At 37.8% G+C, this 27,649-nt stretch overlaps 3 protein-coding genes across 5 annotated transcripts in view; 1 reads left to right on the forward strand and 2 right to left on the reverse strand.

Moving 5' to 3' along the window:
• Positions 1-9,855, forward strand: part of LOC306846960 (E3 ubiquitin-protein ligase RNF19A-like) — a 36,156-nt gene extending 26,301 nt beyond the window's left edge. For 2 of the 3 annotated variants that reach the window (XM_079380684.1, XM_079380686.1), the window contains 4 exons: positions 1,496-1,657; positions 3,197-3,410; positions 5,177-5,320; positions 6,427-9,855. In XM_079380684.1, coding sequence (XP_079236810.1) covers positions 1,496-1,657; positions 3,197-3,410; positions 5,177-5,320; positions 6,427-7,141 — 1,235 coding nt within the window. In that variant the 3' untranslated portion in view covers positions 7,142-9,855. Of the gene's footprint in view, positions 1-1,495; positions 1,658-3,196; positions 3,411-5,176; positions 5,321-6,423 lie in introns of all 3 variants that reach the window. The other variant, XM_079380685.1, reaches the window with a different exon arrangement.
• Positions 9,596-24,766, reverse strand: LOC306846961 (sperm-associated antigen 1A). The gene is made up of 8 exons (XM_079380687.1): positions 24,312-24,766; positions 22,780-22,879; positions 22,197-22,349; positions 18,438-18,592; positions 15,338-15,479; positions 14,303-14,429; positions 13,977-14,103; positions 9,596-10,973 (listed from the first exon to the last, which is right to left on the reverse strand). Exons 1-8 carry the CDS (start codon positions 24,667-24,669, stop codon positions 10,969-10,971), a joined length of 1,167 nt encoding a protein of 388 aa, XP_079236813.1. The 5' UTR covers positions 24,670-24,766; the 3' UTR covers positions 9,596-10,968.
• A 1,016-nt stretch (positions 24,767-25,782) lies between these two features.
• On the reverse strand, positions 25,783-27,641 carry LOC306846762 (DNA-directed RNA polymerases I, II, and III subunit RPABC4-like). Its single transcript, XM_079380358.1, has 4 exons — positions 27,579-27,641; positions 27,290-27,353; positions 27,123-27,215; positions 25,783-26,534 (listed from the first exon to the last, which is right to left on the reverse strand). The coding sequence occupies exons 2-4, from the start codon at positions 27,348-27,350 to the stop codon at positions 26,512-26,514; spliced, it is 177 nt and encodes a 58-aa protein (XP_079236484.1). The 5' UTR covers positions 27,351-27,353; positions 27,579-27,641; the 3' UTR covers positions 25,783-26,511.
• Between the last annotated feature and the right edge of the window lie 8 nt (positions 27,642-27,649).

The following is a 27,649-nucleotide window of genomic DNA, read 5'->3' on the forward strand; positions in this document are numbered from 1 at the left end:
ACTAAAGACTGTTTAATCAAGCATCATAACTGTAATAACTACAATATATTAGTGTCCACACCAATGCACAATAGCCTGGACGTTGTGGAATCAAAGGAATCAAACAAGCAGACGCGCCTGCTAAAGAAGCACTTTCCACAGATTTTGTTTCATATAACCCTCTGATCTTAAAACTGCTATAGTATCCAACATCAACAAATGGTAAAATGGATGTGATAATTGTACCAACAACAAACTCTGTAATCACTGGGATCAGATCTACATAATATACTTGATGCCAAATAAGATATTACAGAATCATACACAAGTTCTTAATATCAAATGAAGATCCACAAATATGCACTTCATGACCACGATCTCTTAGGAAATTATATTACTCTGCAAACATTATTTTTTTTGACAGTTTCAACCCTGAATTAATTTGAGTTTTTAAACCTTATATAGGTTTTAAGATTGCTCTTTTTATACGATTTCAACTTGTTACTAACCATGAAAATAACAAAGGAAGCTGATATGGTGTTAAAACACCAACCAACCACCCAGTGCACGATAATGATCTGTTCATAATAAGCACAAGCTGCAGTTTTGTCTTCTGCCACTTTAATTGCTCAAGCTTATTAAAGTCCCCCCTGCAGTCAAATATTTTATCCCTTAAAACTTATCTTTGATCATCAAAATGACGTATTTAAATGTTTTTTCTTGTGAAAATAATGTTCTCATGCCTTAAAATAGCTTGAATGTAACTACACCCTTGCCTCATTTACTATACACTGATCTATGAATATGCAAATTAGCCCCGCCTCAACTCAGTCGCACCAGCCAGCACCTCCTGATCCACTGAACTGTAGTAAACGCAAAACAATGGCATACACAGATAATGACTGATAAAACGGTTTTTACTAGCGGACAACTACCGTGAATACTGTAACACTCGTTAAAGTTGCTTACTTGACGATGGTGTGTCCTAAAATGCCTTGAAGACTCAAATGCAGCTGTTTGTGATTCTTAATTCACACTCGCGAGTATACGCCGATGCAGGAGAGGTGGGTCTGACTCCGGGCTACTTTTTACACTGTTGCAAACCGAGGGCTGTTTCAAACCGCATTTCTGGGCGTGCCATTGGGAAACTACAGTTTTAAAGAGAAAATACTCAGCAATGGTATTGATTTAATGGATTGGCAAATGGTTTGTCTTAAAGCATATTAAAAATACCACACAGACAAATAAACAACATAAAAAAAACTTGATTTTCACTACAGGGGGACTTTAAGGTTTATCAGCTGGGAAAATTGTTTGGAAAGTGCTTCCAACAATATCGTCCCTCTCTTTTGTTATAGTGGCTTTCCCTGTTTTCATTGAATTTGGATGATTACTAAAACTTTATAGTTATCATCCTTTGTGTGAATGGTATTTCCATCAGGAAATGCCAATTTCATTGTAAATCTAGTTTGTATGTTGCAGTTTTGTGTAAGTGTTATATTGTGTGTCTGTGCAGGGATAGGAGTGCCCATCATGTTGGCATATGTCTACGGTGTGGTGCCCATCTCTCTGTGCCGCAGCGGTGGTTGTGGTGTGTCTGCGGGGAATGGTAAAGGTGTGCGCATCGAGTTCGATGACGAGAACGACATGAACGTGGGCACCGGAGCTGCTGTGACTGGTGAGTGAACCTCACTGAATGCAAACACCTCAATGCCACAGGCTGAGAAGCCAAACAATGTTTAAAGCATTCAGAATCTCTCCTTCTTGGAGTCCTCCTCTCATTCCCAGTCTCTGTCTTGGCTGACCCTCCCCCGAAGAGCTGTCTATCACATTTCACACTTTCTCTCCTCCTCGCTCATGTGTAATGCAAATGTGTGAAGTGTGTTCTAGTTTAAAGCGGCGTGTGCTAGAATCTGTTAGATTTACTGCCCCCCCCCCACCATTGAAGGTGAGTCATATCCAGAGACAGAGTTTATCCTTTTCCAGACACAACTCCTGAAACTCAAGTAGCTTTGTTTCTCAAACACCAAACAATTCCCGTGAAGCTCATGTAACTCTGGGAACAAGTAGCTTTTGTTCTGATGTGCAGAGTAAGCCTGAGGCAAAAGGTTTTGAATCATGGTCATGCTGCTATGTGTAAGAGACATCAGGTTTCTCAAATTCAGTGTTATTTTTCCCAGATTAACATTTAAATTTGAATAATCAAAGATGTGTAGCTAATCAGTTCATTAACTTGAATTAAAAAATCATTAAGGAATGATTTTTTTGTTTTCTTTTAATTTCTTGAATCTGTTTTATGATGAGGAATCAAATAAATAATAATAAAAAAAAATAAGGAAAGCCTCCATAGCTTAACGTGAGGTAAACGGCAAAAATAAAAAGCTTTTCAAAACGAAAACAAAAAGAAAAGTAAAACTAGACTGGCTGTCGCTGACAGGACTTGCATTTGTTTTCTACAAGAATACCAACATGTTCACCTTCTCTGGTTTAAGAAGTGGTCTTTCACTTTAGTTTGAAAACCAAATCCTCTGTTGCGCTCCGTCCGCTGCGTGCAGCTTCGCGCTCGTGCTGACGCAGCGAGTATAAACCAGGTTCTACACACGAAGCGCTCGCACTGAAAGCACCTCTCTTCACGTGATCAGTGAAATCTGCCTCCTGCTACAATGTGCTGTGGCTCTGCAGCGCGTGCTGTATGAAGCAGAAGCTTTAGAGCAGCGCAGACCATGCACTCGCACAAGTGCGACCATGTCAAATTTTTACTCGCATATTCTCAAAAAACATTTTGGTCGCAGTCTAGAGCCCTGTGTGAGATGTATAGCAGATGCTGAAAACACTGAGCATCATGCATCCTTGAGTTTGGGTAGTAGATGAAACTGTGCCATTTACACAGAAACATGAAAACCTTTATATTTAAAGTCTTTTTGTGCACTAATATTTGCAGACACTAATCCATACCGCAATTTGATTAACTGTACAGCTGTACTTTTGGTTTATTTAAAATGACATTCTGCCTTGTACAGTAAATTCCATTTTTATGACTGCAGTTCATTCGTTATATTATGTAGAGCCCTAATCAGGCTTGTAGTGCAAATCTCAAAAACCAAACACTGGAACAGTACTACTGATTGTTTTTATGTTTTTGTTTTTTTCGCTCAGAATACTTCACACTTTTATGAACTGCTGTAATGACCCCTTTCTATCTATTCTCTTCTATCAGACACCACTTCGGTAGCAGAGACCAGGCATAACCCCAGCATCGGCGAGGGCAGTGTGGGGGGTCTGACGGGAAGCCTGAGTGCCAGTGGGAGCCACATGGACCGTATTGGAGCAATGAGAGACAACCTGAGCGAGAACGCCAGCACTATGGCCCTCGCCGGGGCCAGCATCACTGGCAGCTTGTCAGGAAGTGCCATGGTCAACTGTTTTAACAGGTCGGTGACACGGTGTCTGCATGTAATTTTGTGCACAGTTATTGACCAAAAATGGGCATGTATTTTGAAATCCAATTGTGATGTGACTATGTGGACATACTATAAAGTTCAAAATGCAAAGCATCTGCCAGAATCCCAAAAGACCGATAAACATCTTTATTTGAACAAATGGCTGTTCAGACTGACAGGAACATTCGCATTTGTGTTTCTGGGGGCCCCAACACTGCACATGTTGAACGTGTCCTCTCTCACACATCCATTTCAGGTCTTGGGGCTCTCTGCTAATGAGCTGATGACCTGAATCAGGTGTGTTTGAATAAAGAGACATGCAAAAAGTAAAAGCAGCAGGGCTGAGAAACACTGGTCAAGGCAACAGATTTTTTTTTAACATAGCTGTTTTAATGTCTTTTCCATCTCACTGCAAGAAAACTAGCTAGCCAATTGGATTCATTCTTCTGGTCTCATGCCCAGAACCTCTGCTATTATATAAAACCATGATTTGGTGTCGCTCATGAACACAGTGTTTAGGAAGATGGAAGATCATTCACATGGACCGACCGTCACATAAAGTGTACACATGTTTTATGCAGGCTATGCACACGAGGGAGATCTGACAGCTGGATTTGCCCAAGTTTGTTAGATTCGTCATATTTTCCCCTGGTTTCACAGACAAGGCTTAAGCCTACTCCCACTCTAAAATCTTAAAATATGTAAGTGCCATTGTTTTGTCTCAAGACCAGTAAAGCACACCAGTAATGTTTTTTTTTTCTAAGGCACATTTCTAAAAGCTACTTAAATGTTTTAATTGAACTATGGCTTAATCCTAAACCCTGTCTGTGAAACTGGGCCTAAATGTTTGTTAGATATTCAAAGACTTACGTATTTGAGAATTGGTCCCTAAACTTAAGTAAATTGTTTGGCTTTCAGTTATTAGGCAGCTTCCAACACTTATCGGCCAAACAGGAAGTCTTCCTGGCTGGTAATTAAAACAATTAATTAAAAATCAATTCCTCTCAGCAGGTCTCAGAAATGGAAAGCTGGGGTATTTCAGTTTTTCCAAAAATAAACTAAAGTCTACAGTTTTCACGCAATGGTCTGTACAGACCAATTGCATGTGAAAGTTCATGTAGAGATTTGGATCAGTTAACAGGCTGTAAAGGGGTCATATAACGATGCTAAAAAGAACATTATTTTGTGCATTTAGTGTAATGCAATGTGTTTACACGGTTTAAGGTTAAAAAAGATTTTACACATACTTTTTGTATGTTTTGTATGGGATTATTGTTGCTCCTCTCTGCTCTGGCTTTCTGAAACGCAGCAATTTTTACAAAGCTCATTGTTCTGAAAAGCACGGTGTGCTCTGATTGGCCAGCTATCCAGTGCGTTGTGATTGGCCGAATACCTCAAGCGTGTGACCGAAATGTTATGCCGGTTAACATATTTGGAAACACAGTGTCTCCACAAAATGGCGGCAACGGCAACAATACTACAGCGAAAATAAAAAGCTACGCCTTCTTTGCGTAAACATTTGGGCGGTGTTATGCAGATCAGTGACGTAGACGTGGGGGCGTGTCTAAATGAGGCGTTTTAGGAAGGCATGGACGAGTCTTAACTTTAAAAAAGAATATCTCTTTGGGTTTGAGACTTTAGTCTTTGTAACTTTACGGATCTTATCTATGCACAAACCGCTTGTAACACTCCAAAGAGAAAGGAAAACATGAGCGCATCATATGACCCCTTTTAAATGTGCTGTTTGTGTTTCTCAGGTTGGAAGTTCAAGCTGATGTTCAAAAGGAGCGATGCAGTCTGAGCGGGGAGTCCGGCACAGTCAGTCTGGGGACAATCAGTGACAACGCTAGTACCAAAGCAATGGCTGGATCCATTCTCAACGCCTACCTGCCTCTGGACAGGTCTGTGTTCATATAACCAAAAGAATGTAAGGTGGCTCAGTGATGGAGCTTGAGCTGTCATTAGCCCCTTTCACACACAGACTTCACTGGAAAAATACTGGTAAATTGCTGTAAAGAGATCACGTGTGAACAGGACCTTTTTAAAAAATACCGGTAAATTGCAAGAACTAATTTACCGGTATGAGAAGTTGTAATATTACCAGTAAATCGCCAGAATTCTGCTGTGTGTGAACACAGAATGAAGATTACTGGTATGAGCTCATAAAAGTTCAGAACACGCTGATGTAAGTCTACTCTGGGCCAATCCAGAGCCGTTCAACAGCTCTGGGCCAGTCATAACATTCTGACGCATTTACTCTGCGCAGTGTTTGAAGTCATGTAATGCAACGTCTCTGGCCCTAAAGAAGCTGCATGAATGTAAACATTTGACACACAAATGAGAACATCAACAAAAACACTGTGTATCGCATTTACCCCCTCATGTTTACAAACACAAATCATTTCTGGTTAATGATGCCACAGAATTTACCGGTAATTTGAAACCGATGTGTGAATGGCACTTTACTGGAAATAAAGACTGAACGCCATTGCTTGTGAACAGCACATTTGTGACCCTGGACCACAAAACCAGTCATAAGTGTCAACTTTTTAAAACTCAGATTTATACATCATCTGAAAGCTGAATAAATAAGCTTTCCATTGATGTATGGTTTGTTAGGATGAGACGATATTTAGGTGAGAACTATTTGAAAATTGAGGGTGAAAAAAATCAAAATGTTGGGAAAATCGCCTTTGAAGTTGTACAAATGAAGTTCTTAGCAAAGTTGTAATATATTTACAGTAGAAAACCTACAAAATATCTTCATGGAACATGGTCTTTACTTAATCTCCTATTGATTTTTGGCATAAAATAAAAATGGATAATTTTGACCCATACAATGTATTGTTGGCTATTGCTACAAATATGTTGCTTACAGTATGACTGATTTTGTGCTCCAGGGTCACATTTTTGAATTTACAGTAAAGTCGTTCCGGTAATTTTGCATAAATTTACTGGTATTACTGTATGAAAGGGCCTATTAACAGCAGACGTTGTTGTGCAGCAGGGATGGGAGCAGTATGGAGGTGCAGGTGGATGTGGAGTCCAAGCGAGGGAAGCTCAGGCACCACAGCGGCAGCAGCAGTATGGATGATGGCAGCAGTGGAGGCCACGGGCCCGGCGTTTGTCCCTCCGGCTGTCCCCACGAGGGCAAGTGCGTTACCTCTCGCTGGGCCAAGGAGCCGTCCTCCACCTCTTCCTCCTCCTCCGGCAAGAAGAGCAAAGGCAAGCTGCGCAAAAAGAGCGGCGGAACCAAGATCAACGAGACACGAGAAGACATGGACGCCCAGCTGCTGGAGCGCCGCAGTACCAACTCCAGCGAGTTAGACTCGCCCTCTCTGAGCGGCAGCCTGCCGTCTGTGGCCGACTCGCACTCCAGCCACTTCTCAGAGTTCAGCTGCTCTGACCTGGACGCCTGCAGACCGCCCTGCTACGAGTCCCAAGCCCGACATCCCAACACGGCCGGAGCGGTCAGCCCACTTCCAGAGGTTGAGAACGACCGGCTGGAGAACTGTCCCGCTTCTGGGACCCTCCCGCAAGCTGTAGTCGCCCCTCTGACCCCTGACGGGGCGGCAGAGCGTCCGCTATGCTACATTGCGGAGGAGAATGTGAGTTTAATATGCGCGGCTGGCGTGGGCCAGAGCTCGCCTAAAGAACGCAATAACAACCTTCCTCAGCCGACTAGTCCTGTGCATAGCGCCTGCATTCAAACAGAAATATAAGCAGACACACACATGCTAGCTTTCACAGCTAACCTTTATTACCAAGGATTGCACACTGAATTGAAGATTTTAAAGCTCGTTTCATGGAGGTTTAACGTCCCGGTTGGTTGATTTTTGTTTTCGAATGTTGGAGAAGGAGCGCCTCTATTTACATTGGTCAAGGGCAGGATGCGCTTCAAGGTTTCAGAAAGCTCGCTGTGACCAAAGGTTACCGTTTGATCGACAGTCGGTCAGTGCTTACAGTTGGACCGAAGCTCGGATAAGATTCAGAGAGGCAACAGATGAATGTAAGGCAGCAAGTGATGCACAGAGACTGATGATGCTGATGTAGCTGTCAATCACACATGCCTCTGTTTCAGTGTTCAGTGTCGTCTCACCAGTGAGGAGTGAGTGTGTAGATAAAACGTTTCCAGCTTGTTTTTCACCCCAAAATTAAAAGGAAAGAAGAGAAATATCATTCCTTGCATGCTGGAAATGAAGGCTCTGTTTATGACGCGCTTGATTTGTGACATTTTCATGTTAATTAAAGGGATAGTTCACCCAAAAATGAACATTCGGTCTTCATTTACCCTCATGCTGTTTCAAACCTGTATTTCTTTCTTCTGTGGAACATGAAGATTTTGAAGATATTTTGAAGAATGTTGGTAACCAAACAATTGTGTTGTCAAAAAATACAATTGAAGTCAAAGGGAACCAAAATGGTTTTGTTCCAAACGTTCTTCAAAATGTCTTTTATGAGCTCGTATAGGTTTGGAACAACACGAGGATGAGTAAATGATGACTGAATTCAAATTTTTGGGTGGACTATTGCTTTAAGCACATTTTTTCTTAATATTATAAAACAGTATTTTGTTTCTGTATTGCTGTAAAAAAAATAATCTGCAGTACAAATGCTGCCATTATTTAAATGTATCTAATTTTTGCACTTCAGTAATACGATGTTTTTTTTCCCAAATAGTCATTCGAATTGCTTAACTTTCATGAAAATGTCACAAACCTTATCGTTTCTACAAATAGGCTTTTTGACAGATACAATGCGACTGACCCGTGTATTCAGGAGCACCTTCACTACATGTACACACATATACTCTGTTAGCCAGCATATAGCTTTAGTTGGAGGAGTCTGCGACTATTCAGAGGCAATGAGGACGTCTGGAGGGATCCGATGCCCTTATCGAGATGTTGATACAAGATGAGCCTATGAGGGACCAGGCAATAGTAGATTTCCCTTTCACAGCAGTGATTCTTGTACATGATTGTGTTTTTAATTTCTTGGGCTGCTTTTAATTTTTCTCGTGTGGTGTCACTGCGTATTTTCCATTTTTGGGGAAAGTAGATGTGTTGAAGCCACTGCTTCGGTGAAGAGCTGGATGAAGCCGTGTCGTGCCCCCTGCTGGTAGGACGGGGAACTTGACCAAACCCTTTCAAGGGAGGAAGCAAGTCTGGCAAAAAAGAAAAAAGTCGGCCTTGAGAAAGATCTGCATCCTGTTTAAAACACAAAAAATCAGCTTCTTTCATTGTAAAGGCTATGATGGTAATCACGTTCAGGTTGTTTCAACTGATTAAGTGATATATATATTTTTTTTGTATCTGTTGTTGACTCATGGTGCCTTTTGGATCATAGATGAACCACATTTGTTTTCCGGTTTGTGTCTTATGAATTCAAATGTATTGGATGAGGCTGCGCTGAATGTTAGCGAGGCGGCGTAGCATCGTTTCCTAGCGTCCCTGTGCTAAACGCCTACCAAAGACAGCTCTCAGGCTCACTGACGACGATGACTCCTGCACACTTCAACACACTCACAGTTTACAGACGCCTCCTCGGATTCGTGTGTTTGCACTGTTCATCAGCTTCATTTCTGTTGGTCTTTCTCGCTGCCGTTCTGGTGCTGCTCCGTAATCTCTCGGGACTGATCCAATGCCACAAGCTGCTTTGTTTTTTGTTTTTGTTCCTTCTATTTCTTTAGTCTTTTTGTTTTATGTTTTGAGCCTGCCCACATCTGTACGAATATTATTTCAGAGGCTAGGGCCGATTGATTTCTAACTTGTTCAAAACAGCTTGTTATTTGTATATTTGCTTTATAATATGCGTGTAAATGCATATCTAAATGAAAATAAAAACATGAATCCAGATATGTTGTCTCTGTGTTTGATATGTAAGATGTAATTATAATGGCAGTGCGTGTAGGTGAATGGATAGATCTGCTGCTGCATATATACAGTGGGGTATGAAATATTAGCATAAGAGTTTGAGTGTAAAGTTGAGTTGAAAAATGTATTAATTTGGTTCTAGTTAAGCTCTCAAGTTGACATCAACAAAACATAATGATCATGTGACCCAGCATGATTTGAGATCCAACAAGCAGCTTGGGATATGTTCACTTTTTGTGTACGGAGTCAGTCACAGATCTCCTACAGTTCATTTATGACCTAATAATCTTGCATAATTATTTTCAAAGTGAAACTTATTTATTTTCAGGTTTAAATAGAAAAACAAAAGCAGATTGTTCTGAAACTGAGATGAATAAATGCTGTAAAAGATTGGCCATTTCAAATGGAAATTCGTAATTACTGAATTTAACATTTATTTCGTATATGTATATATGTACAAATTTTATATACAAGTATAAAGTTTGGGGTCTGTAATTATTTTTTTATTCAGCAAGGATGCATTAAATGATCAAAAGTGACCGTGAAGACATTGTTACAAAATATAATTCAAATAAATGATTAAAATGATGTTTTATTCATCAAAGAAAAAAAAAAGTATTGTGATTTCCACAAAAATATTAAGCAGCAAATCAGCATATTAGAATGATTTCTGAAGGATCACATGACACTGAAGACTGGAGTAATGATGCTGAAATTCAGCTTTGATCACAGGAATAAATTACATTGTATAATATAGAAAAATAGTCATTTTAAATTGCAATAATATTTAATGTTTTTACTGCTTTTACTGTATTTTTGACTATTTTTATCAACTTCTTTCAAACCTTAAAAAAAAAATCTTACCAACCCCAAACTTTAAATAGTAGTGTACATCTGGGACACTGTTTGTTGCTTAATATTTGCAGTGGTTCTGCGATTATGAAACACTTATTATATTATAAAAAAAATAACCATGTCTAATGGCAAACATATTTCACCTAATAATTTATAAAGCCGTTTATTTAGCTGATGCAAATGTATTTATCTGAAACATATTTCTTTTACTGACATCCCAAAGAAAAACTACATCTAATGTTATTGCACATTCATACCACGTGGGATCTTGTGTTTTATCTATGCATATTGAGACAATGTTTGGGCTGAAGGCTGGAAGATGTCCAAAAAAATGAAATAGCTATTAAAAATATATTAAATCCTGAGAAATGAGATAAATGTAGCAAATTAAATTCCAATACAATTTTGTCTGAGAGTGTTAAATCACTCCATATGTGAGCCACAGCTTCTTTTAAAAGGCACATTCTCTCTCATACACACGACAACCCGAGAATCCCATTTGTTTCACGCTTCCCAGCCGTGCCATGCTCACACGTGCCTACTGAAGCCAGAGTTACAGAGTATGAACCATTTGCATGCTTTGTATTGTCAGCATTGCATCAGACAATATTCCTAGAAGAAGGTGAGATGAGTGTTTGCTGGAAGGGAAACTTTAGTTGCGGCGCATGACAGTCTAAGGATGAGTAGACCCTCGTGGCGGGACTGTGGGACCCTTGAGCTGGAATTCTCAGGCTCGCTGGATCCACTGTGTCTGGCTTTAATGAAGGAGAGTCTGTTCTTCCTGTAGCTCTCTGTTCATTTCATCCTTTATTGCCTCGATGTTAACCTGCAGACAGGAAACAGTCATAGTCAGCATCATGTATGTCACATTGAAGTGCTACATTTGGTGTATACGCTGAACCTCGAGAGAAAGAGACAAAATTGCAACATGAAAACTATGAGGAAAAAGTCTAATTTTGCAAGATATAAACTGAGAATTGTGAGAAACATTTCTGGGGTATAGACTTTGTGAGAAACAAGTCAGAATTGTGGAATATAACCTGAGAATGCTGAAGAAAAAAAGTCAGAATTTGCAAGATATAAACTCAAAATTCTGATATACAAATAAATTCCAAAGTATGAGACAAAAGTTGGAATTTGTGAGATATAGACTCAGAATTGGGAGGAGAAAAGTCAGAATTTGCTAGATATGAATTCGGCATTTGGAGGAAAAAGTAAGAATTTATGAAAAATAAATTTAGAATTGTGAGAAAAAGTCTTGTGTGAGATGCACAGAATTCTTTCTGCCACAGAATAAAAAGGTTAATTGCGACTTTTTGTCACAATTCTTACTTTTCTTCTCAGAATATCAAGGTTATATATAAAAAGAGTTTTTTTATTTTTTATTCTGTGGCAAAAACAGGCTTCCATACGTTTCTCTCTGTTATAGATATAGTATGAACATTATACGGAATTAGAACAATCATTAAAACTTTAGTTATTGCTGTAGTTATCATCGTTGGTGTGAATGAGTTCTTGTGCATAACTTCCCACCATGATGACAGGCCGTTGCCCATGTATTCTGAGTAGATACATTTATTTTGGTCTCTAGATATGAGCCTCAATCCTCTCTCAATGTGAGTCTCTGTGACTTTTTCTCTTTTTTTGTGAGAAACAAGTTGCTCTGTATGTATCATTCATATCTATTGCATAAACACATGGTTATGAGCCAAAGTTTAGTACTTAAGGATCAGGGGATTTGTTCAGTTATGAGCAATAGTAGTAATGACCCTTGCCTCAGTAAACACCACTAATCAGCTAAACCTAAGATTAAAGTTCACTGAGGTACCATGGCAGTCTTGATAGGCTGTTAGATAAATAGTGAAAGGTGTTTTCAGGTTTCTGGTTTTTATTACACACTTTCTAGAATACTTAAATGATCCGTTGCTGCATTCTGCAATCACATTTTTATAAACTAAGTATAAAATAGTTCTGGTCCCAGTCTGTTCATTAGTGGTGGGGATTTTTCAGTGACTCTTTCTGCAGGTGTCGGCGAGTCAGAGAACGATTCATTTAGTAAGGCCACTGCTGTGTGATGCTCGGAAAACAGTAAAGTAAGGGGCAAACATCCTGTCTAACATGTATATTACTTAGTAATATACATATATTTTTCTACTGAAAAAATTAGCAAAGTACGCTGTTTACGCTCAGTGGACACTCTCCAAAAATGGCGCTATGCAGGAGATGAATACTTTTGTTTTCTTTGCGTACAAAACGTATTCTCGTAGCTTTGTAAAATTACGGTGGAACCCCTGATGTCACATGGACTATTTTACCGATGTACTTGCTACGTTTCTGGACGTTGATCGTGTAAATTGCATTGATGTCTATGAGGGATCAGAGAGCTCTCAGATTTCATCAAAAATATCTTAATTTGTGTTCTGAAGGTGAACGAAGGTCTTACAGGTTTGGAACGACCTGAGGATGAGTAATTAATGACAGAATTTTCATTTTGGGGTGGAGTAACCCTTTAACTTTGTGTTTACTGAACAACAGTGATATTGATCAAACAAATATGTAGGCTAATCTGTTTCAAGGCTTAACTGTTTGTGAAATGGGGCTTTGTGCTCGTGTATCCTACCTCTCTCATTCGGCACAAATCCAAATATTCCATTATATTTCTATATTTGCGATGTAACGGATCTGAATACGAAACTATTATTATTTATGTAAATTTTAGGCTTTGTTCTTCAGTTGCGTTCCAACGGTGACACAGAGGTGGGTGCACTGATTTTTCTATTTTATTTTGATAAAGTACCAACTTTAGCAATGCTGGAACTGATGTGTGTGTGTGTGACGCGATCTTTTCCTTATACCAGTAGAATCAACTTTAAACACTTATCGTCTTAATAATGCATCACTGTATAAAGCTTGTAGCATGTGGTGACTGGCCAGACCAGTGTGCAACATACGTCCTGAGGTGAAGCTAAAATATTTCGATCGCCCCCTGGTGGCTGGCTGCATTATGGGTCATAAACCCCGTCCTCTTCATGAAAACGAATCGTATGCCAAACTAAAAAATCTAATTCCACTTCAAATAAATATTTCTATCATTTTAGGTAGTTCTTATCATGCTGATATATGTTCAAGTGTTTGATTTTTCGAAAAAGTTTGGTTTTAGTTATGTGATGCTACAATATAGGGTGTGACGTCATGATTGTGTGCTTGCAATCCTCGGGGCAATGCATTGCAAGCAACACGATTCACGTAATCAGATTACTTTTTTAAAGTAACTAGTAAAGTCATGCATTACTTTTTTTATTTACAAGAAAATATCTGAGTTACTTTTTCCAAAAAATATGCGAACACCGATGTTCCAGACTAAATGTGATCATGCATTTATTCATCTCACGTGCACAAAAAAAGATTCAGTATTCCTCAAAATGAATACAGTGAAACGCAAACTCCTGAAATAATTTAATATGTTATTATTAACCAGTGTCTTATTCATTAACAGACATGAATGGACATTTCCTTTAGCCTGAGGCTTATTCATTTCACTTTTGGTGTAAACGATCTTTTATTTGACAAAATAATATTACTTATTTATATAAAAAAAAAACAAGCAAGCCTAGTCCAAAAAAGAAAGAGCAATGCAAAAGTAACATTTTAGTAAAGTAACAGTAACGCAAAAGTAACAACAACTTTACTTAAATGTTAACAAACGTAACTGGTAACTAGTAGTGCAATATTGTAATGCATTACTTTTAAAAGAAACTGATTTCCTACATAGTCTGAACTGTGCTAGTTTTTGTCTCTCCCTACATGTTCGTTGGCAGTGAGACTATACCTTGAGAGTTAGCCAGTAGACTCTCTCTTAGCAGGTTAGTCACCGTCTCCAGCTCCTGCTCGGCCTCCTGCACATTGGGATCCAACTGCAGTACTTCCTGTAAATCAGTGCTGGCTGACAAGTAGTCCTGAGGGAAAACATACAGACACACCATCAAAGCTCTGCCTGACTGCACTCAATTCAACACTAGTATGATATAAGGTTAGTTTGATGTCTGTTGCATGCACAATCATTATTCACAATGTTTTACTTGTAAAATGCACAAAAATTAAGGAGACATGCTTTCTTATGAATATAAATGGCATATTTGATGGCAAAATACAAACCTTCAAGCCTTTGTGTGCTAGTGCCCGTCTGTAAAATGCTTTCTTATTGTTTGGCTCGTTTTGAAGCACGTAATCACAATCCTGTTTGGCTTCTGTGAAACACTCCAGTTTGAGATAGCACAGCGCTCTGGAAAACACAGCAGACATTTCTCATTCAGCAGTGCGGCCTGACTCTCTCTCTCCTCCGGTGTTTTATGCTGGAGTTGTCAGAGCTAATTAATGACTGAATAGCCTTGTCTGAGCAGCTCCAGTCTCAGCACTTTCTGGAAGGCTCAGGACAACATGTGCAGCTGTGTTCAGAGCAGATTACTAGCGCGCTGCTTGCTTCATACTGTACAGTGTATACTATATTATGCATGTACAGTATGCGTTATGCATCATTTCAAACAGCAGTATGCTACTGTTGTTACACGTGCGCTTTTTGTTGCAAGTTTAATTCAGTAAGTGGTGTTTTCATTGTTTTAGAAATGAAACATTTATATTGCCATTTTAATTTCATTTTGCGCCTGAATGTCTACATACTGCATAAACAGAGTACAAATGTGTCTGTCTACTTTTTCAGCATCATTTTGAGTTATAACCAAATCAACCGTTCTTCAAGAGACAAAAAAATGGACAAAAAGACAAAGGTACAAGATGAGAGAAAGAACTAAGAACTACAATCCCATGATGCATTGCGAATGACGAAATCTAATTAAAAAGGACAGATAGATATTAAACTATTAATTTAAATTTGTATATGTATGCATACATAGGTGTGTGTGTGTATTGGTTGAGATTTCTTTGCAGAATCATGGGTAATGCAGTTTTTCACAATGGATTTGTACTCTGCTGTTTAGCATGATTATTAAAAAAAAAAGAAGTTGAACTAATGGTGGCTTTAACAAAAGCATTTACCACTGATTAGCAACTTACTGTAGCTCACAGTAGGTCTGTATTGAACAGTTTAAAAGTTAATGTACAAAAAAAGTGCTTTTCTGAACACAGCTTGTGTTTGGCTGATAATAACAGATGTCAAGTGTAGGACAGGTTTACCTGTTAGTGTAGATGGCACCTTCATTAGGTTTGATGGCCAGACATTCGCTGTATTTGTCCACAGCACCTTGAAACTGGCCGTTCTTCACCAAGTCATTTCCTTCTTGTTTCAGCAATGTGAACCGAGCCTCTTCTTTTCTGGCTGTGGAGAAAGTAGATTTCCAGTAGAATTACACTTCTGAATACTTCCCTAAATTATAGCTATCCACTCTAAAAGAGCGAATGACACAAAACCCGTCAAAAACATGTCTAGGTCATTATTCTCAAAATTACAAAAGCAAACATTTAAAAATGTAATCAAATTTAAGCACATTTCCTCCCAAATTGTCAGTAGTGTAGTGCAACAACAACAACAACAACAGAAACATTTTAATGATGCAAGTAAAATACATTTAAGATCAAAGTTACTGGACTGTATTGCAGTACTGAACATTCAAGGTGAATATATCCTTAATTGTAATGAAATTAAGTCACAACACAAAAAACTCTTAATGGTAAAACAAATAAGCTTATTTTTTTCTTAATGCAAAATGTAATTTCCAGTGTTATTCTACTATCATTTCTATGCAATTATAATATTTATAAATATTTTCTTAATTAGATTTTATTTTGATATTTTCAGTTTTCATTTTAATTTTGGTTTAGGGTTTTTTAAATGTCATTTTGTTATATGCTTTTTTTTTTTTAATATATAACTTCAATTAAATTATTTTTTTCGCTTTATTTTTTAAATAGTAGTTTTAGTTCTTCAAGACAACATTTCAGATTTTAAGTTTTTTAAGTTTAGTTTTTCATCTAATATTTATATGTATTTTATTTCAGCTTTATTTCAATTACCAATTTTGATAACAATAACACAGCTAAATGTTTTATATTTTTCTGTTGATTTTGGGGTGAAATGAGACCTGGACATGTTAGTGTCAGTGTGCTTGGCAGGTTTGCAGTGGTTGGTCTCCACTCTTAAAAATAAAGGTGCTTCACGATGCCATAGAAGAACCTTTTTGTCTAAATGGTTCCATAAAGAACTTTTAACATCTGAAGAACCTTTCTGTTTCACAAAAGGTTCTCTGTGGCGAAAGAAGGTTCTTCAGATTATAAAAAGATGGTTCTTTAAAGAACCTTTGACTGAATGGTTCTTTGTGGAACCAAAAATGGTTCTATGGCATCGCTGTGAAGAACCGTTTAAACACCTTTATTTTTGCAGTAACATACACCCGTGGCTGACTTCATCTGGCTCAAAGGACAGCAGAGCAAAGGTTGTCCCATTGTTAATGTGATCGGTGCTGATATGTACCATGTGATCATGCGGGTCTTCCTTTCTCAGGTCAGAATGAAACCGGAGCCGTCTGGTTCCATTACGATGAGAGCTGACTATGTTACGCTTTTACATAATTGATTGCCATCAAGCGCGGTACATCCACGCTGACAAATGCAGCGTGTGACTGAAACTGTTTGCATAATTCTTGTAAACACGTGAACAACAGAAAATTCAGACGTCACACACAGTGTCAAACCTAATAAAGCTTCTCAGCGGGTGCTTGCTACGAGTTGTTTTTCTGTATGTATTATTCATTAGCATTGGCCTGCATTTGTAGGTCTTTGGTGTTCCAGCATGGATTTCTGTTTGGAAATGCATTATGTTTTAATGCATACAGCCCTCTTTCATAACCTAGCTGGTCCTGGTCTGTATAGCCATGCCTCAATAATAAAGATCAACCTGCAGGATCAGGTTGATCAGGGAAGTCTCTCTGGATAAACTAGTTAAGAAGCCTAATGTGGACATCCACAATATGATGAATTTACACTGCAAAGGTGGTACAGAAGCAAATCTGAGGTGACATTTCCAAAGACATGAATGCATTTACACAGCAATTATAGCTGTATACTTTAATACCAGTTAAGGTGGGTCTGAGCAGGCATTTCATTACTCTCAGCAAATATATGACGCTTTCTAAAGACACACAGTAAGATCCTTGAGTAATGCCGAGTGCACCTTCCCTAAAACCAGTTCAAACATAATGAAAACCTTTAACGCAGAGCAAGATTACAGACAGCTCATGAGCCAGCTGCAGTTTGGGTTAAGTTACTGCACGAAAGTTATTAACTGCTATTAAATTATTGCATTACTTATTAGTTTCTAAATCCCAAGTCAATCTCGACCATTTGCACATTACGAGGATAGACATGAAACTGCTCTTTTAATTCTTTCAAATAGATAATATAAAATTGCATATATTATTCTTGAACTGACCAAAGTATTTAAAGGGAGAAGGTTACATATATTTTAACATCAGATGTTAAATTCACTATTGTTTTATACAGAAGTGTAGTAACACTTTACAATGTGTTAACATTAGTTAATGTATTAACTAACATGAATGCATTTATTGCACTATTTATTAACCTTTGTTAATGTTAGTTAATAAATATACAGTCCTTCATTGTTACTTCACAATGCATTAACTAATGTTATCAAACACAACTTGGGATTTTAATCATTAATAATAATAATAAGATTTTAATATTAATCCCTTACTTTACTTATGTAATTAAATAACAGTAATTAATTACTTTGTAATGCATTACACCCAACACTGGCCAGCTATACATATATAAAATTACATACATAATATTTGTGTTTTTAATCAGAGGAAGCTCTATAATGCACCTCTACTTTCTCTTTTACTATATGATGAAAAATATTTCAGATTGAATATCTATATACTTTCCTCCTAACACATCTGGAGTATGTGATCTCAGCCGTTCCTGTTTGTACATTTAGATTCAATTTCAGTACAAAAGTTATTGATGAATCATCATCGAATCATGAATTGTGAAAACGTTCAAATGCAATTTCACGCTCAAATTAATGAACGAGATCCACTTTTAATAACCTCGTAAATATGCAAATAAGAGATATATATTTAAAGACGGACCTAGGTTAACCCTTTCAGGTGTGAAAGGCACAGATTTTAACTTTTGGGAAACTATTTTAAACTATACCATCTGTGTACACTTATGCTTTACTATTACAATTATACATTGCCAGTGCTCAAAACGGTCTCTTGTGTCTGGTAGCTGTGGTGCGGTGTTAACTCACCCTTCTCCTGCTCGGCTCTGGTGGCGCGGGCCTGCAGGACCTCTGCACTGGGCTCATTTGTACGGTGCTGCTGGGCAGAAAGTGGAACCATTGGGATCTCTGGAAGCTTCTCTCGCCAGTCAGGACCGTCCTGCTCGATCAGCATTTTAGTGATTCTGAGATCACATCACAAACACAATCAGAAAGAACTAATGACATTACTGGAGTTTTTACCATTTCACTGCAAAAAAATTACTTCCTTACAGGACATTTCACCCAAAAATTAAAATTCTGTCATCATTACTCTAAAGTAATGAAACCTGGAGTTGCTTTCTTCTGCTGAACACGAATGTGAAAAAACAAACAGCTGATGGCCTTCCATTATATTTCTATGTATATATACTTATGACTTCCATAGATACAGTACGTGGACTGTTTTACATTACACTTGCATTGCTGTCTATGGAGGTCAGAGAGCTCTCAGATTTCATCTAAAATATCTTAATTTGTGTTTTGAAGATGAATGAAGGTCTTATGGGTTTGGAACGACATGACAGTAATTAATGACTGATTTTTCATTTTTGGGTGAACTAATCCTTTAAGTACTTTGCTTTTGTCTTTCAGTAGAAAAATATATAAACGTCCTTGAATTGAGATGAATTTACTTGAGAAAGATATGAAGCTGGATCACTAAACAATTGGTATTGATCACACATTAGTGATGGGTCGTTCTTGAACGAATCTTTAATGTGACTCGGGAAGAAGGCGCCGTCTCGGGGAGTGATTCGTTCAGTCGCGCATGCTATAGGTTCTGCACTGAATTTGTTCACCTGTTTCGAGTCTTTGGGTTTGAGTCGTTCGTTCATCACGTGACAGCCTCATAAGCTAAACCTAAAAAAGACTTAATAATAATAATAACCAACTCTTTAGTTGATTACCTTTGTTCCCACATTCAGTGTTATGGAAAAGAACCATCGTGACAGAAATTCACACATTTACAAACTGTAAGAAATAAAAAGCTACAATTTGAGACCAGAAACGCATCACGTAACTGTAAGACTAAATAATAATAATAATAATAACTATGCAGCTGTTTGTAAGGAAGGTTGTAAATGAACTAATTTCTCTATCCAATGCTGTCACGTCACGTGACAAAAGAACGAACGACTCGAAAGACTCGAGAGATGAACTAATCAATTCTCTTTCCGGCTCAGACTGCATAGGTTTAGCTTATGAGGCTGTCACGTGATGAACGAACGACTCAAACCCGAAGACTTGTGAGATAAGACCCAGGTAAACAATGAATTATAGTTTTTTCTGTTTCTCATACCATTATAGTTTTGTATTGTTTGTAGTGTGATCAACGTTTGCATAAGTAGTGTTAGGGAAGTAGCACGTAACATTTTAATTATTTTTTTCTAAAATGAATGAAATGACTCGAAAAAAAGATTCGTTCATTTTGCTGAACGAGACTCAAAGGTCAGAGTCGGTAAAATGATCCGAACTTCCCATCACTATCACACATATAGGCCAACAACAGCCAATCAATACAGGATTTGGCCAGCAGCCAATAGCAAACATACGTTTGGGCCCTGCCCCCTGACCGTCAAAACTTCCTGTGCGTGTGTTTAGATCTGCGTGCTCTGCTCGTGGTTTTGTTATTTCGTGCGTGCAGTACTGTAATCTGCTTGCACTGTTTTAACGCCTGAAAACGCTCGGCTGTGAGCGCTTGAAAGTGCAGTGTTTTTTTCCGTTGAGACGCTGAAATGTTTCTCCAAACATTATATTTCATAACACTATTTATTATGGTAGTCCGGCAATTCGATCTAGTAGAGAAATGAGTACTCGGAGACAAGCAATATTAATAACTTCTCCATTGTTATTCAGCCGTAGTACAGTCGGTAGTCCCGCCCCTCCTCCACTCTGATTGGTTAGCTGACTGAAGAGTGACGGTGATGAGCGCAGCGTTTTATCCGAAGTTCAACATTCGTCAACTCTCGGCGCAGAGAAAAAAAACTGACGAATGCTCAGCGCTCGGCACGTTCCTGGTGTTTTAAAAAACACGGCGCTCCCATCTAAAACAATTGAAACTAGATAAAAACGTTTGTCAACTCAAAGTCCTGCCTGGAAGTATAAAGTAGTTGTAAAAGCCTGAAGTTTGAACATTTAGATAGATTAGATAACCTGTTTCTAGCATGATTAACAAGTTGCTAGCATGATTAGCAAGTGACTAGCATGATTAGCATGTTACTAGCATGTTGCTAGCATGATTAGCAAGTGACTAGCATGTTTCTAGCATGATTAGCATGTTGCTAACATGATTAGCAAGTGACTAGCATGATTAGCATGTTACTAGCATGTTGTTAGCATGATTAGCAAGTGACTAGCATGTTGTTAGCATGATTAGCAAGTGACTAGCATGATTAGCATGTTACTAGCATGTTGCTAACATGATTAGCAAGTGACTAACATGTTTCTAGCATGATTAACATGTTGCTAACATGATTAGCAAGTGACTAGCATGATTAGCATGTTACTAGCATGTTGATAGCATGACTAGCAAGTGACTAGCATGATTAGTATGTTACTAGCGTATGGCTAGCATCACTATCAAGTGACTAGCATGTTGCTAGCATTACTAACAAGTAACTAAAATGTTTGCTAGCATGACTAGCATATCGCTAGCATGTTTATAACATGATTAGCATGTTACTAGCATGTTGCTAACATAACTAACAAGTGACTAGCATGTCCCTAGCATGTTTCTAACATGACTAGCATTTTGCTAGCATGATTAGCAAGTGATTAACATGTCACTAGCATGTTTCTAGCATGATTAGCATTTTACTAGCATATTGCTAGCATGATTAGCAAGTAACTAGCATCTTGCTAGCATTTTTCTAGCATGATTAGCATGTTGCTAGCATGATTAGCAAGTAACTAGCATATCGCTAGCGTGTTTCTAGCATGATTAGCATGTGACTAGCATGCTGCTAGCATGATTAGAGAGTGACTAGCATGATGCTAGCATGATTAGCAAGTGACTAGCATGTTGTTAGTATGTTTCTAGCATGATTAGCATGTGGCTTGTATAGATACATTAGAAATATTAGATGGGTTTGAATGGGTTAGAAATAGTACATAAATGGGAAGTCTGATTGAGTCTAATGGGCTTCAGTGTGTTTAGATTTGAATTTTGACAGTTGGAGTTTGAATAGTCTTGGCTCATCTGAACATTCCGTCAATGTAAGTCAATGGGATTTTTATGATTTTTAATCTTCATTTTTATGAAAACCATAAGTCCGATCAGTTAGAAAAGATAAGGCAACTCGAGTCAGACCAGTCTGAAGATCTGGGCTGAGTTTGGTGGTTCTAGCTTGAAATCTCTTGGAGGAGATGCGTTCAGAAATTGTAGTCTCGTAAGAATAATAATAAGAAGCTTAAATAGCAGAACCTCGGGAAAAAAACGCTTTGGTGGAAACACGGCCTAAAACACAATCATGCAATGTGTAATTCAAAATAAGGTTAAAACACCTGTGAAAACTGCCAATGGTATAACAAGCTGCTCAAAATATATATACGTAGTTATTAATAAAGAATAAAAAAAATTATATATATACTGTATGTGTATATATATCTATATATATATATATACAATATATTCTTAATAAATGAGTTTTAAAGATTATTTTGCAGGATATTGACAATAATAAAATATATTTTTATAAAGCTACATTTGTAAACATATAAACATGTGATGCTGGGGCCTGTGAACTGTACCTGTGCACACTGTCGTGAGCCGCCTGCACGCTGATGTCTATCTGCAGGACTGTCTTGTAGTCCACATAGGCTTTGCTGTAGCGCTCCAGAGACTCATACGCCATCGCCCGCCGGAGGAGGGGCTTCAGCGAGAAGGGGTGGAGCTCCAGAGCCCTATAAATAAACAGAGGATCTTTCTCTGATCCTGTGCCCTACAATGAACTCTCTAAATCTACATAGGAAGCCATTCATAAACCTGCATGTGTTGGAGTCTAAATATTCATGCTAAAATACAATGTTTTCTCTTCTTTACCCATAATTTCCTCTAAGATCTATTATAGGATTAAAGAATGGATGCGTTCAAACAGGACAAGACTCACTGAAATTGTATTATTTGCCTCCAAAGGAGCAGAACAGGGTAACAGACTGCCGGGGCTCTTAGTGACGGTTAACGCGTCTGCTGGTAAAGCTCCTTACTGTGTTGGGTGTTAATCTTTCTGAGACAGTCACACGCACTTGCAGTATTACCTCAAATCCAAGCTAAACAGCTCTCGTTATTCTGTCAAAGTCTGGCCATTGAACAGTGAGTAAATGTGTGGTTCACCTGGTGCAGTCCTGAATGCAGTCTGCGCTGTTTCCATCTTTGAGGTAGCAAGCAGATCTATTGGAGTACAGAATACAAAGATCCTCGGGGCTGTCGATACCTGCAAATACAAGCACAGCACTGAAAATAGACCAAGAAAGCAGCTTTAGATCTGCATGGATACATGTGGGAGGATGGGTTCAGTGTTCATGCTGGAATATATTGTGTTTAGTCACCTGATATCATGTTACAAACCCAAATAGTCATAGAATAAACAAGCTGAGTTTAGTACATCCCTGCTTTCAAAAGCCCCATTATGTAATTTTAAAGTGCACACCCATAATGCCAAGTGGCGGAAGTGAGTGGCATTTGCTTTCACTTCTGTTTCACAAAAATGCGGTTTAAGTCCCCAACATGCAATAGATCGAGGATCAGCGGGTTTAGGCCTTTTCCATGAGACATGTAGACAGCAGAGCCTCTCTATATGAACTGGTATTGGATTCCTCCCCCTGCATTACTCAACGCTGATAAACAGGATCTATGCAATGTTTGCGCAATAGATGCTTTCGTAGTCCACAATATAACATGATTCATTTAAACGTGCTGGTTAATGTGGAACACCCAGTACTTTTAAGTCAGTAGAAGTCACCAAAAACTATTAATGCACACATATAATATATAATATACCCCACCAGAGTCATTCAAATATGGTGCTTAATTTGAAAAATCCAGTACTTTTAAGTCAGTATACTATAAAAGTATCAAAATATTGTCACCTTGCCAAAAATGGCATTTTGCTGAAACCAAAAACTATTAAATATGTTATTAATATAATTTCAATATACTCAAAACACTTTATCCCACCACAATATTTTAAAAACCAACTGCGTTTAAGTCAATATACTATAAAAACAACCACAGTCATGCCAAAACAATCACCTTACCAAAAATACCACCTTGGTAACACCAAAATCGGTTAGATTTTATATCAAATAAATTTGTTAAATAATTAGTTAATTTATCACAAAATACTTGCAACCAGCCAGAATGATTAATTAAAAAACAAATTAAGTGCTTTTAAGTCAGTATACTATAAAGAGTAGGAAAATAGATACTATAAAATACCACTTTGCTAAAAAAGTCATTTTGTTGATACCAAAAATGGTTTAATATACTATTTTAACACATTTATAATTATTTTGAGACAAATACTTGTATCCCACCTGAATGGTTAAAATATGTTGGTTGGCAAAAAAATCCTTTTAAGTCAGTATATGCCAAAAATGGCATTTTGGTGGCACCCAAAATGTGTCAAATATAATATTTTAACACACATATCATATATAATTTCAAGATAATTAAACACAAAATTCTAGTATCCCACCAGAATCATTAAAAAGCAGTACTTGTATGTGAGTGTACTAGTACCTTGCCAAAATAGGCACCTTACCAAAAATGTACAATGTTGGTAAGACCAGACTGTTATATCTGCTCTTGTAACACAAATGTCATGTTTTGACAGCAAGTATTAAAACAGAATATTTGTACTCTACCAGCTTCTATACATCCGTCGATGGCCTGTGTGTATTTCTCCAGCGCGTCCCCAAACTGTCCATTTTTGAACAACATATTGCCCTCATTTTTGAGCCTGGCTAGTGGAGGAGGAAGGGCCCCACACGGGGCGTCCAGATTACAGCTCTCTGTGCCACTGTGCGCCGGACCAGAGCCCTGAGGCTCATCCTGGCTCTTGCCGGGTAGAAGGGTGCCATTCACTGCCGGGCTCTTCCCTTGGACTTCCTTTGAGTTGGCTGTGTTGTTTCCATGGCTCCTCTTGTGCCCCGGGGTCCCAGGTTGAGAGTGGGGGCCCCCTCCCTCTCCGTGACCGGGGGCCTTCTTCTGTGAATTCCCCATGGCTGCCCTCAGTCCCTACCACAGTACAGCTAGCTCTCGTCCTCACACACACACTCATACACTCTCTCGCTCTCTTCCTGTTCCCTGCGCAGACTGTGAGGCTGAGCCAGAAGTGTGAGGACACGCCTCCTGCGGGGTGTACTGTGACATCACACGAGGGGAGGGGCTGCGGAGCTGCTGCAGAGTGGGGGAGGTTTTCTGTGAAACAGCAGCCAAGGGACTTCAAACAGCCCTGCTGGATTTCATTGTGCGGAAAATCAGCTGCAGAGTCCTTCAGCTGACACTGCTCAGGATCTCTGCGCTCTTGAAGTTTACTGTTCGTGTTATGGCTTCTGAATGACTTCATGACGCCATTTCTGTCAAAATAAAGCTCATGCACTTCCGGACACAAGTTTGGAGTAATTCGAATTTTTGAATGATCTGGAAAGAAGTCTTGTATACTCGCTGCATTTATTTGATCAAAAATACAATAAAAACAGTAATATTTAGAAATATTATTACAAATTAAAATGAACTGTCTTCCATTTGATTATATTTTGAGCAAAGCTGAATTTCCAGCACCATTACTCTAGTCTTCAGTGTCACATGATCCTTCTGAAATCATGAAAATATGTCGAAAAATCAAGCATTTTTTGATTAGATTTATTTCAGGATACTTTGGTGAATACAAAATAAATATTTTGTCAAATTATAAATGTCTTTAATGTCACGTTCAATTTAATGCATCCTTGCTGAATAAAAAAAACCTAAAAACTGGAGTAATGATGCTGAAAATTGCAGGAATAAATTGCTTTTTAAAATATATTACAATAACAATGGGTTCTTTTGAATTGTAAAAAAGCTTTCACAATATTAGTTTTTTTTATCACGTAAATGCAGCCTTTTCAAGCATAAGAGACTTATTTAAAACAAAATATTTAACATTTTTGACCACTAGTGTGAACATTTATGTTGTGCTTATAACAGCAGTTATTGTGTTTAGCCATTGAAATTTTGGTTACAGTAACAAATTTTGCAAGCTACACTCTTAAAAATAAAGGTTTTTGCTGTGATGGTTCCCCAAAGAACCTTTCAGTGAACAATTCCTAAAGAACCACTCTGAAGAACATTTTAGAAATCTAAAGAACCTTTACTGCATTTGAAAAATTCCATGGATGTTTAAGGTTCTTAGAACCATTGATGCCAATAAAGAACATATTACTAACTAAACGCTTCCCAGACACACAGAGAACATATAAAGGTTTAGGATTATGAAAGTTGTGATTCTGATCATCTGAATTCATTTGTACAGATTGTCAGATTTGTTGTGCAGTTTTTGCATCTATTAAAGCACAAGATTTTTTTATTAGATTTTTTTCCCCACAAATCATGCTGGATCTCGTGATCATCAGGTTACACACAAACTTGTGGAATTTACTATAATACACTACAATGACACCAAATATTACATTCTTTAATTTACATTTCAACAGGAATTCATGTGATTGGGCGACAAATCTTTCACAACAGGTTCACAAGTTGGTCACATAAAATAGACCTATTTTGCTTGAGACATTTCAGTAATGTAACCGCACCTTAATGGCTGATAATATTTCCATTTCTAAAGGAAAAAAATCCCTTCATCCCTCCTAAACTACAAGAACTACTCGATTTGAGCAGGGTTTACACCAAAACATAATTATAAACTGCAAATACAATAAGAAAACATCCACTCAAGAATTTATGCAAATTGTATTTTACTCAGTTTTGATCCATTACTGCCTATTCAAATTGTATACATGTATTTACACAGTCAAAGATATAAAAAAAAGCTCATTCTAACAGGAAAAAAGCAGATTCATCTCATCGGGCATCAAAAACAACCACTGGAAACAGGAGTTAAGGGAAAATATAATGAACACAGGAGGGTTAATACAGAAGAGCAAAATAAAAAATCTGATTAAATGGCATATATATATATATATATATATATATATATATATATATATATATATATATATATATATATATATATATATGCATAATGCAGAAGAATATCCACACATTTCTGTTCTCCACACAGCTATAAAGCTCCACGCTATGTGTCACTTAACAGCAAATGCCATTGATTAGACATTTTGTGAGCAAACGGTATAATGGCAAAGCTACTTTTTGAATTGAATGAATGAAAGAATAATGATCAATGAATTTAAATGGTCTGTTTTTCACAATAAAGTCTTAATATAGCTTCAGACGACTTGGAAAATATGGTCAGATGGACCACTTTTATGTTTTTTTACAGATGCGGTGACTATGAATTGTCACTGCATGGAAAAGTTATATTCTTCATAATGTTACATGGAAAAAACCAAAGTTACAGCACACAAGATGTGGGTTATGGTCTGGAACAACATGAGGGTGAGTAAATGATGGCAGATTTGAACCACGAAGCATTATTTACTGAGAAAGGATACATCTTTTGGTCCTCTTCTTGTACATGATTCTGTAGCCGCATTCTCTGCATCTGATGGGGTCTCTGGCCTTGATCTCATTTTCTGTATGACACTCTGAAACACAGGAGCAAAAACAGACATGAATATCAATGACTAATACAAACTAAAAGCATGAAGACAGTGTTTACCTCCACAAATATAGATCATTGGCTGCTGTTTAGGAGGCTGAATCTCTTTCTGAGAATCCATGGCCTGAAATACACAAACAGATACCACTTAATGCTTTAAATATATTAGATATATTGTTAAATTAATATATAGTAATGTATCTACTAGTTACGTTAAGAACCCATTTAAGAGATTTATCATTACAGTGTGTACGGACACGCTCTACTAGTTAGATGCATTATTCCTCATATTCATATTAGATACAAAACCGCCCAATTTTACTTTTAATTTAATTTATTAGTGTATTACCTTTCACGCGTGTGCTTGCTGTAAAACGCTGTCGGCATTCACGCATGCGCAATACATACAGAAAGACATCA

The sequence above is a fragment of the Barbus barbus genome (assembly GCF_936440315.1).
Source record: "Barbus barbus genome assembly, chromosome: 27".
NCBI lineage: Eukaryota > Metazoa > Chordata > Actinopteri > Cypriniformes > Cyprinidae > Barbus > Barbus barbus.